The sequence below is a fragment of the Ruditapes philippinarum genome, unplaced genomic scaffold (assembly GCF_026571515.1).
Source record: "Ruditapes philippinarum isolate M1 unplaced genomic scaffold, ASM2657151v2 ctg1213_1_1_1_1, whole genome shotgun sequence".
Classification (NCBI taxonomy): domain Eukaryota; kingdom Metazoa; phylum Mollusca; class Bivalvia; order Venerida; family Veneridae; genus Ruditapes; species Ruditapes philippinarum.
This window is the reverse complement of record NW_026865813.1, coordinates 203,731-217,396: the sequence shown is the minus strand read 5'-3', so window position 1 is coordinate 217,396 and position 13,666 is coordinate 203,731. Positions and strand designations below refer to the sequence as shown.

General features: G+C 31.9%; 1 protein-coding gene across 1 annotated transcript; it reads right to left on the bottom strand.

Annotated features, from left to right (window-relative positions):
- Positions 1-1,303: 1,303 nt before the first annotated feature.
- On the bottom strand, positions 1,304-13,613 carry LOC132730392 (ubiquitin-associated protein 1-like). Its single transcript, XM_060716304.1, has 8 exons — positions 13,464-13,613; positions 11,801-11,831; positions 10,845-10,915; positions 9,814-9,870; positions 7,252-8,484; positions 6,576-6,785; positions 6,029-6,130; positions 1,304-4,923 (listed from the first exon to the last, which is right to left on the bottom strand). The coding sequence occupies exons 2-8, from the start codon at positions 11,823-11,825 to the stop codon at positions 4,792-4,794; spliced, it is 1,830 nt and encodes a 609-aa protein (XP_060572287.1). The 5' UTR covers positions 11,826-11,831; positions 13,464-13,613; the 3' UTR covers positions 1,304-4,791.
- Positions 13,614-13,666: the final 53 nt, after the last annotated feature.

Genomic DNA, 13,666 nt, shown 5'->3' with positions numbered 1-13,666 from the left:
TGATTTCGATACTTTTTATCAAATAAACAGGATTTCGACCTGGTTAGTATTATCATGGAGCTAAATTTACATATATGTATATTTAGCTCCATCAAAAACGCGAATCACATTGAATAACCATGCATTCAAAATTGTAAATAACTAGTAAAAGATATCTGCGCTGAACTGCTGTCAATTACTATAATCTATTACAACTATATATTATTTTAATATCTATTATTATATTTTGTTGTGTAACTATACTGTTCTTGCAAATAGTAGTACCGTCAATCGCGCGAAGTACGTTATGTACATCGAATAACCATGCATATACATGTATGTTCCTTGTATATCATCAAATTTGTATCATAGGCTGGTGACCACATCTAACCTCTGGGTGAAGTTCAAGGTGGAAATGTTTTAAACATATATCAACGATTAAGGTAAAAAATTATGGGATTTTCTTCTAATAAAGAGAGTATTGTCATCCCAGCTAGGTTAATTTAGCTGTAGAGAAAGCGATTCCCTTGGCTTCTACCCATTCTTGTGTAAAGTCTGTTTCTTTTCCCCAACAATGCCCATAAAGTTTTATCATATTCTGTGCAGTTATTCTGACTATGTCACAACTAATTTTCTTAGCTCTTGTGGCCATCTTGTTCACCAGATGTCCAGTTTTTCACCAACCTTCATCTAAAAATAGCAGTCAAGTAATTTGTTAGTGTAACATTTGATCCTGTAATCTTGTTCAAGTCAAGTCTGTTAAATAGGTTACACTTTGTGTAAATGTGCTAAAATTCACTTCATGGCAAACCATAAGAATATACAAACAAAATGACTTTACTACTTATGAATTTACAATAGGTCACCAAAATGCACCATGTAATGATAAATTAATATGCAGATGGCACTAACATTTGTGTTCTGGTCACTTATTGTTACCATCCAGACTTTCTTAAACTACTATCTTAAAGGAACTCCACCAAGGTCCAAAAGCCCCAAAACATTTGAGTTTCTTACTGGAGCACTTACAATAGAAAGATACTTGTATGCAAAAGATAATTAATTAAGAAATATTCTCAGAAACAAACTGAAATCATATTCTTAGCCAATGTTTTTGAATTTTTTGTCATTTTTTGCTATTAGAATTATTATTATCAAATTTTTAATAGAGTGAGCGATTGATCTCTAATTTTGCATACATGTTATTGGTCTACACCTTCATCAAATCCAACATTAATCTCCAGAAATTATTTCACATCCCGTCATCATCAGTGGAGTCCCTTTAAAATCTTTTTGAAAACAAGGGCATAAGTAAAAGACCAAATACAAAAGAAGGTAAGTTATTTATGAACAAAATTGTCTCTAACAATTTCCCAGCTAACCTTGTGTACATGACTTGCTTAGAAACCCTGAACTGAATTCATAAAAACAGTTTTAGAAATCTATAAATAATTACATTGCAAAAGACGCTGCATGTTTTATGCACAATATAACAAAATTTATTACATTGTTCTTTTATCAATATTTTTCTACCCGATGTTACCAACAGAGAAAAGGCTTATTGTGCACAAATTTGCAGGTCTGTTGACCGAAAAATAACAGCAGTCTTTGAAAAGAAAGAAAGATCATTATGTGTATATAATCACAAACAGTAAACTGAAAGACAAAGTAATTTGTACACAAAAAAATACTATTATACAAATAAACAAAGGTATTAACATTTACACTATAAGCACCAGTAATTAATTACACAACTTCACTGTTTGATCTGTTTTCATACAGTGTAATAAAACTCAAAGCAGGTTTTTAAAGGAACTCCACTGAGGTCCAAAAGCCTAACATTTGAATTTCTTACCTACATCAGCTGGTACACTTAAAATAGAAAGATAGGCAAAAAGTAATTGAGAAATTTACTTAGAAATTAATAGAAAAACATATCATTTTTTTTTCTATTCTTCACCAGATTTGAGTGAAAATTGTTGCAAAGGGTCATTTTCAAAAACAGAGTGAGGGAATGATCTGAAATTTTGCATACAAGTTATTGGTCTTGACCTTCATGCAATGGAACATAAATAGTGAAAAATTATTTCTAGTCCTGTAATGTTAAAAACAAAAACTCACTGAAGTCCCCTTAATAGTAAACTGTGAACAATACGGAGAAATATCTAGAAGTTCATAGTAAACTGTGAACAATTCGGAGAAATATCTAGAGAAGTTCATAGTAAACTGTGAACAATTCGGAGAAATATGTAGAAGTTCACAAAGTCTTGTCTGTCAGAGATGACAAATATTCTATAATTTCTTACAATCTCACAATACTTGTCTATATTTACTTGTACCCAAAGATTATTAACACAATTCATTAACATGTCTTACTTCGAAATTAAAGATTCACATTAACAAGAAATTAATATGAACAAAAAGAACGATTACATTCCATTGTCTTGAAGTAAGGTAATGAAAAAATCATCAACATAACACAGTTATAATACAATAATCCATTGAGAGATATAGAATCATCTTTAACAATTATCATATCAAATATCAGTGTACTAAAATACATTAGCCCTTTGACAGATAATAATAAAATATCTTAAATACTGTTAAATATGTCAAAAACTTTTTTTTTATATTAAAATGTTATATTTATGCCACCAAATTGGCTAAAACAGCATGGATGTGCAGTGTTATGTATCAATGCACTATTTCTTAAATTAACGATAATTTCAAAATCTGACAACTGTGTTAGAGAATCATTTCTTTAGTTAAGTCGTCTAGAATGCTGTTGCTTTTCTTTTTTTAATGCGTTTATTTAAGGTCGCCGCCGGAAAGCCCATATGGGCGACCGTACACTCAAGTCGGGTCATCCTAGAGTGTCTTGCCAAGATTTTTTCGTCGTTTTTTTCCCAGCTTTTATTGGTGGAGGAAGACTCCAGGTGCCCCTGTATTATCAATTTGAAATGTTAGTTACAGTAGAAAAAGCCTGGGTTTCACTGGGGACTTGGACTCCATTAGCATTTATAGTACATTATGTAATAATACAACAAACAAATTAGATTTTTAAAATGTGAACAATTAATATTAATATAATTTAACTCTTTTGTAGAAACAAAACTCTTAAAAGATTATACACTGATTAGGTACAGGATACTGTCATAAAAACAACAAGTTATAATAAAAAAACAAAACAACAAATAATAATCAATTCGGTTATTTAAAAAAATTCAGAAACAGTTATCATATGCTACTGCATCGATTAATGAAAATGAAAATTTTGCATAATTATCATGCATCATTCTTGACAAAGATAACATTAGTGGTGGAATGACGAGAAGCAGAGAAATGTCGACTTGCTACTTTCAAATAAATACTTGATATGTCAAGTAAGACTGTTAGCTGAATTAATACAAACTCATTGAGGTTTAGTATAACAAAAATACTGTAATGTATGTATTTTGTAAAAAAATAATTTAAAAACTATAAGGTATAGAAACAAAAAGATATCTAGTACATATTGGATATTTGATATTAGATGGAAGAGAATTACATGTATCTCCTTTTACTATTATAATTATGAGACTTTTATGGAAATCACAGTAATTTTTTTTTTTTACATAAAAACCAATACTTTAAGAAAAAAAATTAAACATGTCCATTATATAACAAACAATTATGACATCAGATGTTGAATTAAAGGGACTCCACTAAGGTTTTTTGACATAATGAGACTGGAAATATTTTTTCGAGATAAATGTACCATCTGATGTAAGTCTAGACCAATAATTTTGTGGTAAACTTCAGATCATTTGCTCAACTTATTTTACAGGAATAATTATTCTTGTCATGAAAAATGACCAAAGATTGAAAAGCATTGCAAATCGGACTAAGAATAGCGCAAAAATATAATTTTCAATTATTTTTTAGTATTTCTTAATTATCTTTTGTACATCTTTCTGTTGTTTAATGCCCAAGCTGATCCATGTACAAAATTCTAATAGTTTTATGGTTTTAGACTTTTGGACCTCAGTGGAGTTCCTTTAAGAAAGATAACAATGTCTCTTATATTGAACCGCACTTAGAATAAGACATATCCCTTTGGACTGGATATAGTTCACTAATATCATCATTATTTTTTAACCATTAACCACTCCAAAAAAATCAAATGGACTTGTAAATTTTATAGTCTGGACAAAGCCATTCATAATTTTTTTATTGATTTTTTTCTTTCTTCTAAATATGCACTGACTCAGAAAGCGAACTGTACAGACACTGATTAAATGAAACAGATGTGACACCTGGCTGGTTCTGCACTGGTCATAAGCCACAAGTAGGCTAATGATTAAAGAAATCAGACTGATTAATAAATATTTAGAAATCTCACCAATGTTTCAACATAAAATTCAAACAAAGAAATTTGTTCAACATATATTATCATTAAAAATTTGGCTTAATTTAATAATTAGTTTTCCTATTTTCTTTAAAGAATAAAAAACTTAAAAATAAGATATAACTGTAATGAACAAATCCATGGCGACCAAGACTAGTACATTATATTGTAATTCACCAAAAAAGACCTTCAAACTTTGATATTGCATATGCCATAAAATTTTAAATACATCAGTCCTAAGAAAAAGAAGAAAAAAAAGTAATTTCAATTCTTCCATGCAACATTTTCTAATTCAACAATATACCTTGAAACACTAAAATTTCAATTATCCATGAATTTGATTTTTGTGGAAAGCATTTCAATGAGTAGTAATTTGAACACAATTTAAAATAAACACACTGTTTTAACTCAAACACGTTAGTTTTCTAGGAACTTGCTGTCAGAATATCAAGGGCCTTTTCTCTATCGTTGTTTGTGTTTACTAATGCTTCTTTGATCTTGTCGTCATTAAAGCCAAGCTCCAACATCTGTGTGAAAACTTCCAGGTAATCAGATGCCTATAAGAAACAAAACAAGACATGTTAGAATGACCATTTCTAGAAATACGGTGAGACTAATTAACTAAAAACTATGATTAAATATGATAAAAATTTATGTTTTCACAGAGATTATGTATAAGCCATAGAATAATTTAAAGAAATAAATAAGGTACCTTTAACTATATACTTTCCAGATGAAAACAAAAATGAATATGATCTGCTAGTCACTGTCAATAAGAGGAATTTTCCTTTGAAGTTTGAAAACTCTGGGTAACTTAACTTTAGGGCCAAAAGCCCCTTTACATAATTTTTGAAAAATGAACATTTTAATTTACTTTTACAATTTAGGAAAAGAAAAGGGTGTGAATGATAATCATACTTGAAATATCAAAATGTTAGTTTTTCCCAAAAAGCATTGGCAATATACCTTGAATCCTATTAGAATCACAACCTGTCAGGCATAACAAGGCTTTGATTAAAGTTTGAAAGTTGAGAAATTAAGAAGTAAATTGTTGAACAAAAGCTGTATGATGAACAGCACGCCCGACATATATTAGTGCTCGACAGGCATAACTCTGTAAAAAGGTAACTCAAGAGTTATGGGACATGTGCAATCACAGAGAATAAATGTGTGAACTTAAACTTATTCCTTCTGTTGTTTTGGAGATACTAACTTTTAAGTAAAAGATTAAATTAACCTATGAGGAAAACATCATGACTAAATATGAGCCGCGCCATGGCAAAACCAACATAATGGGTTTGCGACCAGCATGGATCCAGACCAGACTGCGCATCCGCACAGTCTGATCAGGATCCATGCTGTTCGCTTATAAACCCTATAACAAGTAGAGAAACTGATAGCAAACAGCATGGATCCTGATCAGACTACGTGGATGCACAGGCTGATCTGGATCCATGCTGGTCGCAAACCCATTATGTTGGTTTTGTCATGGTGCGGCTCATATAATATTGCACTGCCATAAAACAACTGATACACATTTATAATCGCTCAGAGAATTCCTCACTTCTCGAAAATTCCAAAACTTAAAACTTTTTGTCTAGTTCCACTGGTGTATGGATTCAAAACTTACAGTTGTATACATGAATGTACTAGTAAACTCACCTGTTTCATACTGTTTTTGAACAAAAGTAGTGCATTTTCTGCCAGTAACGTGTCGTATCCTTTTTCTATAAGCTGATCAACCAGGCATAAATATTCCACCACCTTAAATGTAATATATTTCATGCATGTATAATTTTATAAACAGAGATTACATTAAAGTTTATAGGTGTCTACTTCCACTTTTTGGAAATGGTATAAAGTTTAACCTTCTACCTGTACAAGCGACGTTCGCCGACTTTTATCATTTGTTTGAATTTGGGGAAAATAAAATGACTTGACAAAAGTCCAAGGATACATTTCTAGACAGGAGTAATATCCTAGTTAACTTAATTTATAAGATCAATTTCAAACTACTATATAAAGAATCATTTCATAGTTTTCTCTTAACTCTTAAGATGTCTATAAAATACATATATTTTTTGGTGTCCCCCACTTCTTGCCCCCAGATTTCCCAAATTATAAAATACATTTTCAAGAAACAAGGAAACAGAAAAAGATCTTCAATATCTTATAAATATGAGTTAAACATGAAACTAAGTTTACTTACTTCTTTTTCATCATGCCCTATTTTCTCTATAGCTCTGGCAAGTCTATCTCTTTCAAAGCCCATTGCAGCAAGTTTATCAATGCAAGCCTGAGCCTCAGTGGATAAATTGCTATAGGTATCTGGACTAGTTCTAGTTGGCATGGATACACTGTTAGGTTGATCTGACGTTGATCTAGGGGTTGGTGGTAATGGACTGTATCGGTTCCATGGCTAAATAAATTAATAAAACAAAGTTATATTTAATAAAGTTAAAGAAATAACAAAAGTTAATTCCCCAGTCTTCCTGAGAAAAAACTAGTACTACTTTCGTTTAAACATATTTATTTAAGCCCGATTGTGAAACAAGTTCTTACAACTTACATTACGGTAATAATTTTTGAGTTCCCTTCCCTTCCTTTTCTGCCATTATATCTTAAGTTCTTAACAGACCCAAATTTCTGATTTTTAATAAGCATATTCTAAATGTCAGCTTTTCAAACAAAATTGTGTACCGGTAACTACCTTACATGACAACAAAACTTGTTACACAAAAAAGCAAATAATCTTACACAAAAAAGAGCAATTACTTTTCTCATATCTTTCAACTGATCTACCTAACTTGGAACAGTCTGTAATGCAATTTCAAACAGATAAAAGTTAAAAAAGTTTCAACAAAATACTCAATTGTAATCAGTACCTGTGATGTTGGTCTTGGAGGTGGAGGAGGTTTTCTAGGAGCAGGTAGAGGGGCTGTCTCTCCACTGAAACATCCATTAGTCTCTTTCACTCCAAAATGATGGTTAACAAAGTTCAGACCTTCACTTGAATTTGGCTTGCACTGCAAGTCTTGTGATTGAGGACTGTTTGTAAATTGCACATTCATACTTGCTCCAGCACTATCAATAGACACACTAGGTTGAGTTATCTCAGTGTTCTCATAGTTTGGTTCCACATTAGAGTCAGTCTCACTATCATCCAGATTATGTCTACTGTACGTGAATGTTCGCGGAGGCTTTGGTAGGGCTACTCTACGTTTTGATATGACTTTTGTTACACTTTCCTCACTTTGGAATGATGAGGTATCAGAATTTTCACTATCAAAGTTTTGACTCTCTCCATTTTTCTGATTCATATTCTGGTAAACACTTTCAGAAACTGTTGGGTCGCTACGAATGTGACTAATTGGGGGTAGAGGTGGAGATCGCCCCACAAGGTCCCGCCTTGGGGGAACAGGGGGTAAATTTGTCATTGAAAACCCAGCCCCATTAATGTTATCATAAACAACTTCATTGTTCGCAACTTTTAAATCAACCAGTTTTAATTCCACATTTTCATAATTGTTTAAACCTTCTTCAACATCATGGTTATCTATACCATTGCCGGTTACATCACCATCAACTTCGACAACTTCAACTGGTTCAGGTGAAACTTTTGTTGTTTCTTTAAGAACGCTTGCTAACTCCTCCATGTCATTGATAGTTTGTAGTTCTAAATTATCAAACGGATCATCCTCTTTCTCAAACCAGGTTAAATCTATGTTATTTGTTGCTGGTTTTAGATCTGAATTATTTTCACTAGGACTACTACTAAGTGTAGGTTTTAAAATATCATTTGAGATGTTTGCAATCAGTGGATTTGGAACTAAAACATTAACATATTCATCTTTAGGTTTCGGTCTGACTTTTGGCCGTGGTGCAGGCTGTGGTAACAAAATACCTGGGTTTTCATATAAAGGTTCAGTACCAGATTGTTTGTTGCTATAGAGACCTTCATTGGCATGCACCTTGTCAGTCTGATCAGAATCATCATCACTGCTAGAAGCTTGTCTAGCTGACTGGGCTATTTCTTGTTCTAGTCGACGCTGTTCTGCCAACTGTTTCTCTCTCTCTGCTGACCATTTTAACACAGCTTCCTCTACTTCAAATGTATACTGAAACATGACAATGGATAGTCCAGAAAATCTTTCATAAAAATGTGTTTATTTCCATGTTTAATAATAAGTAATGCTGAAGATGCAAACAATAACAACTTTTATCCAGGACTTGTTCATTACATTAACTTTGTATATAATTGAAAAAAATTTTTTTTTTTTTTAATCAATTTCTTTAAAAATATCTTTTAAACAGGAGGTTTAAAGTAACTCTCACACTACAATTATAGAATCAACATGATTTTATCATAGGCATAAACTACAAATAAAAATAAATTCTTAAAAAAATGAAAATGTATTTACAGTCGACTCCACTTATAACGAACTCGCTTATAACGAATTATTGTTATTAGCGAACTAAATCTGACATCCCCGGCCTATTCCTTCTTTATTTTATATTAAATCACATCGCTTAATACGTACTCGCTTATAACGAATTTTCAGCTATAACAAACAATTTTTCAAGCCCCAAATGACGGAACAAACTGTTATAATTGAAATATCGGGATGCGCTCGATTAGGATCAGTACATTAATAACGCTATCCGATAATTATACAATCGAATGATTGCACAGGTTAGTTATGGCTTCAGGGAATAAAGATTTTGATAAAAGGTTCTCACAACATTATTTCCTACTTGTTACTGAAGATTTGTATTTCGCACCCTTAGTTGATTGCTGTTAATACCCAATAATTACAAAATAATTGATTGTTTTTGTTTGCAATATTAACCAAACGATAATAAACAAATAGCAAAAGAATACTTTATAGACAAGTACAACATGAATAAATACGTGTACCATGTACATAATATATTGTTTAATAAAATGTCTCGCATTAAATAACCATTTAATAACCGCTGCAGTAAAATACCTTTACGCCGGTAACAAGTAAAAAGTATGGCTTTTTCAAGGCAAATTTCCCTATCCAAACAAGTCAGCAAGTTGTTGCTACTTCGCTTTTAGCGAACTTCGGATATAACGAACGATACTTTTATGTCCCATTGAGTTTGCTATAACCGGAGTCAACTGTATCTATTTTATAAAAAATTGAAAAAAAAGAGAACAAAACTGCATTTGTGAAAAAAATGCTTAGCCACCACATTAATATAACACTAAGTAGTAGGAACAGAAGTAGATTAATTTTGTTTCTATACCATCAAACTTTGCCATTATGCAATAGTATCTAGTCAATTTGAGGGTCAAGATCCTATTCAAATGATTTAAAATCAATGAATTTTAAAAACTTTTGTTTCACCTTCTGTTTAATCTCCAAGAACATACAACAGAATAAACTATTAAGCATAACAATGCCATATAAGATACATACCTCTTCCTTCAAAGCACTGGACTGTGAAGATATATTAAAATCTGATGGCAACGCTACCTACAATGTTTGAAGGAAAATAATTAGAAACAATCCATTCCAATTCATATCTTTTAATAATGTAAGTTTGGAGTAAATTCCTTGCATTTTATCTATGCTTTAACCCTTTACCACATATATACGCGAAACAACGCACTTTCGACCCCCCCCCCCTTTTTTTAGGCCTCAAATAGTGAAAAAATGTCCTATTTGGGCCCCAAACATAAGTTTTCGTTTGAGAAATGTTGCTTAAAAAATTGAGCACTTTTTCGGCGCCGCCCCCCATCCAAAAGATACATCAGGGGGTTGCCAGAAGTTACAAAGACAATGGTCCAGTCAACATTTGTGCCAAGTTTGATTAGTATTGAAGCATTTTTCATAGTTTCATAGCAGTTTGAACTTGTAACAGGAGGCTTTTCAGTGAAAACGGCCATTTTTCACAATATGCTCATGGGGGAAAGGGTTAATTGGTCATTTATCAAACTCTGACCTGCAAGAACAAGATATGATCAGCCTTTGCCACCAGAGCCAGGACTACCTGCACTTTATACTGCTAATTGAGCTCTAATTCAAAGGCTACAAATTACAGACAAATGCTTATTTATTGCCTGCTCTAGGTGTTTGTAACTGCATTACCATGGAGATGAGTTTTTTTTAACAAGTGATGCATTTGTTACAATTTTTATCAAATTTATTAAATCATAATAAATGTAATCCAAAATGTTACAACAAGTCCAAAACTTACACAAATTAAAATGTGTCTACATAATTCTGTGAACTTCCAGGGCAGCCCTAGTAGGCTTTAAGAAGGTATATCTTGATGGTGGAACAGACTGCATGTTTTCAAAGCAAAAATGTCAAAATATGCACATTATAAAGTGATATTTCAATGTCTTTTACTTTTTATATGTATTTAAAGAGAGATTTTAAAATATTAGTACAACAGTAGATTTTCTGAACATTATCTTCTGGAGGTGTACAAAAACTCTACTTACCTTAGTTGGTGGCTTGAACTTAGGACCAAGCTTAAATGGGACATCATCAAGGCAATTTGAGGTGAAGCTCCCTGAAATATAGATGTGCAGTGAAAGCAAAATACTTTAAAAAATAACAATCCCAAATAATAAATCAAATTACAATGAAACAGCAAGTCTTACCATTAGAATAGATTAAAACAGAATATTTTTATTATGATTGAGTAGGAAGCTTTAAGCTTATAGACAAAAACCTGAATCCAATTCTGGAACAAATCAGTACCAAACAATGAGTGTCAAGTTTCTTGCTCAAGGAAACAATCGCCTGTTCCGGTCAAGTCTTGAACCCAAGTCTCAAATTGTAGGGGTTTACAAGAGATTTGTCATTTAATAAGTCAGATTTATATTCATTTAACATACATGCATTAGGCTATAGTTTGAGATGGAGTGACGGTTAACCAGTAAAAAAAGCTTAACGATCCTGTATGTTGTGATCAAAGTGGTAAACCACATTAAGTGAAATTATATATATATGTACATAATTATGCAAATAAAAAAAATGCAAACATCAAAGAATATGTAAAATATGTACTGCAAATATTTGTGCATATTATATATAATCATTAAAATATATGCATTCATTTCTTATTGTGAAATTTGACATAAACTTTATAGAAAATAAAGTTTTTATTACCTCCCTTTATTTACATGAAATGTTAAATTTGGTAATATCTTTATAAATAATGCTTTTTGGAACCTACAACATTGATAAATCTTAAATTGAGCATCATATTTATGATTTAAAACCATAAAAAAAAATTGTGTTAGATCTTTAATATAACCAATAAATAAATTTTACAACCAGTATTGATCAAAGCGGCAGCCATTTTTCACATCAGTGTGGCTTTATCAATATTATTTTTAATGACAAATGAATTCATTATACAAAGTCAGCAGTGTAAAAGTTAACTACATACCATATAAGCTACCACCAAAAGCCATCCTCTCCTGAAATAGAATTTTAAAAATTTAATTTTACAAGCCAGTTTCAGTACAAAAAAGAAAGAACAAGACCTTATATAGCTCACCTGTGATCTATTACCAGATAAAGTCTTAGTGTGACATTTATTGACACAGGGGCAAATATCTTAGTTTAGAGCCTAGTAGTTTTATTTGAGAAGATATATGGGTTTTCCTACATTTTATATGAAAGTCAAGATGATTAGATCAATAAAATATGTCAAAACAGGGCCTATTTATATCGTAGTGTGTTATCTTTTAGGTCATGATTCCTGTCAAATGTTTATGCTGTATCAGAAATCACTTCCTTTATTTTTTTATGTATCTGGCGGGGCCAAATGTCTCTAACGGTTAACCATGATATGAATGAAGTTCTGATAATATGTAACACTGACATAGATTGAGATCTTATTATTGACAGGAAGATTTACCCTTCCTTCTCCTACTTATCTGAGGCTGTAACAATATGGTTTTAATAATGTTCAATTAATAAATATCATTTGTAAGAACCAGTTCTATCTAGATCATTTAAATGATAGGAACAAATGATTATTCTTTAAAAATAAAATATTTCAGGTTACAAATGTATGTAAAGAACAAATGATTAAAATAGTGAAAAAATAATATCTCTTGACTCTTGTAATACAATGTATAATTTAATGTCCTTAACATAAAACTTCATGCAAATGACATAAAGTAATTTTACACAGTCTTAGATTCAAACGTTTCAAATTTTAAGAACAACACTTTTGAGTGCGCCTTGTCATTATGCATCTTAAACTTGTTGCCACTTTTGTAGACCTGATAAATTCTCTGACTGCTGCACACTGACTGACAAATATTTAAACCCAGGCCTTCTGATTGCTTGATGCCAAGGGCATTCAAACATAGCAATAATCACTAACCCAATTACAACATCCGATATTTTCAAGTCCTAAGCCCTGGTGACAATGGTCGTAGGACAGGGCGGACCGTACCAGGTTGACCGTATGTTTGGACGGGGCGGACCATATTCTCGAGTCACTGTCCACCCTGTCAGAAAATATGGTCCGTCTGTCCCAACATACAGTCCACCCTGGTACGGTCTGCCCTGTCCGTAATTTGTGACAATTTGTTGGGCTAGGGCTAGTCCAACCAATTAGACTTGTCAAAGAGATAAGTCTTTAAATGGTTTGACAATCAAAAAAATAAAATTGTAAAATGGGTCAAACCGTTCACGCCGAATTAATCATTTTTAATTGGGGTAACTAGGGCCCCCTTAAAATGAAATTTTTCATAATTTTCCTTTTTGTTTGGTTTTTAACACTAGGGCCCAATTTTTCCACAATACCCTTTTAATTCAAAAAAAGGGAAAGGTTAATCCCCGGGTTTTGTGACACCAAAAAAGGGGTCAATTGTCTTTGGAAAATTAAATCATTTTTTAGCGAATAAAACCCACAGAAAAAAATTTTTTCTTTACTTTTCCCAAAATTTTGGAAATTATGATAAAGATGATAATTTGTCAGATTTGATTTAAAAAAAAATTTAAAAATTTGACAAAAATTTTTCCGTCTCAAAACAAAACATAAAAAGGGAAAAGCATTTTAACATAAAACTCTTTCAAAGAGGGAAATTACTTACAGTTACTCGTCAACTTTCAATACAGAGAAGAATTAAATGATGCACTTTCTTTATCGATTAGTCAACATAGTCTGACATTTGACAAATACCTCCATCTTGAATAACAGCGCCCTCTTTGTATATCGGAGGAATTTTGTCGTTGTCGTCACGCTCAAATTCGAAACTCTGTGATTTTCAGATCAAACAATTTTCTGAAATTCGAT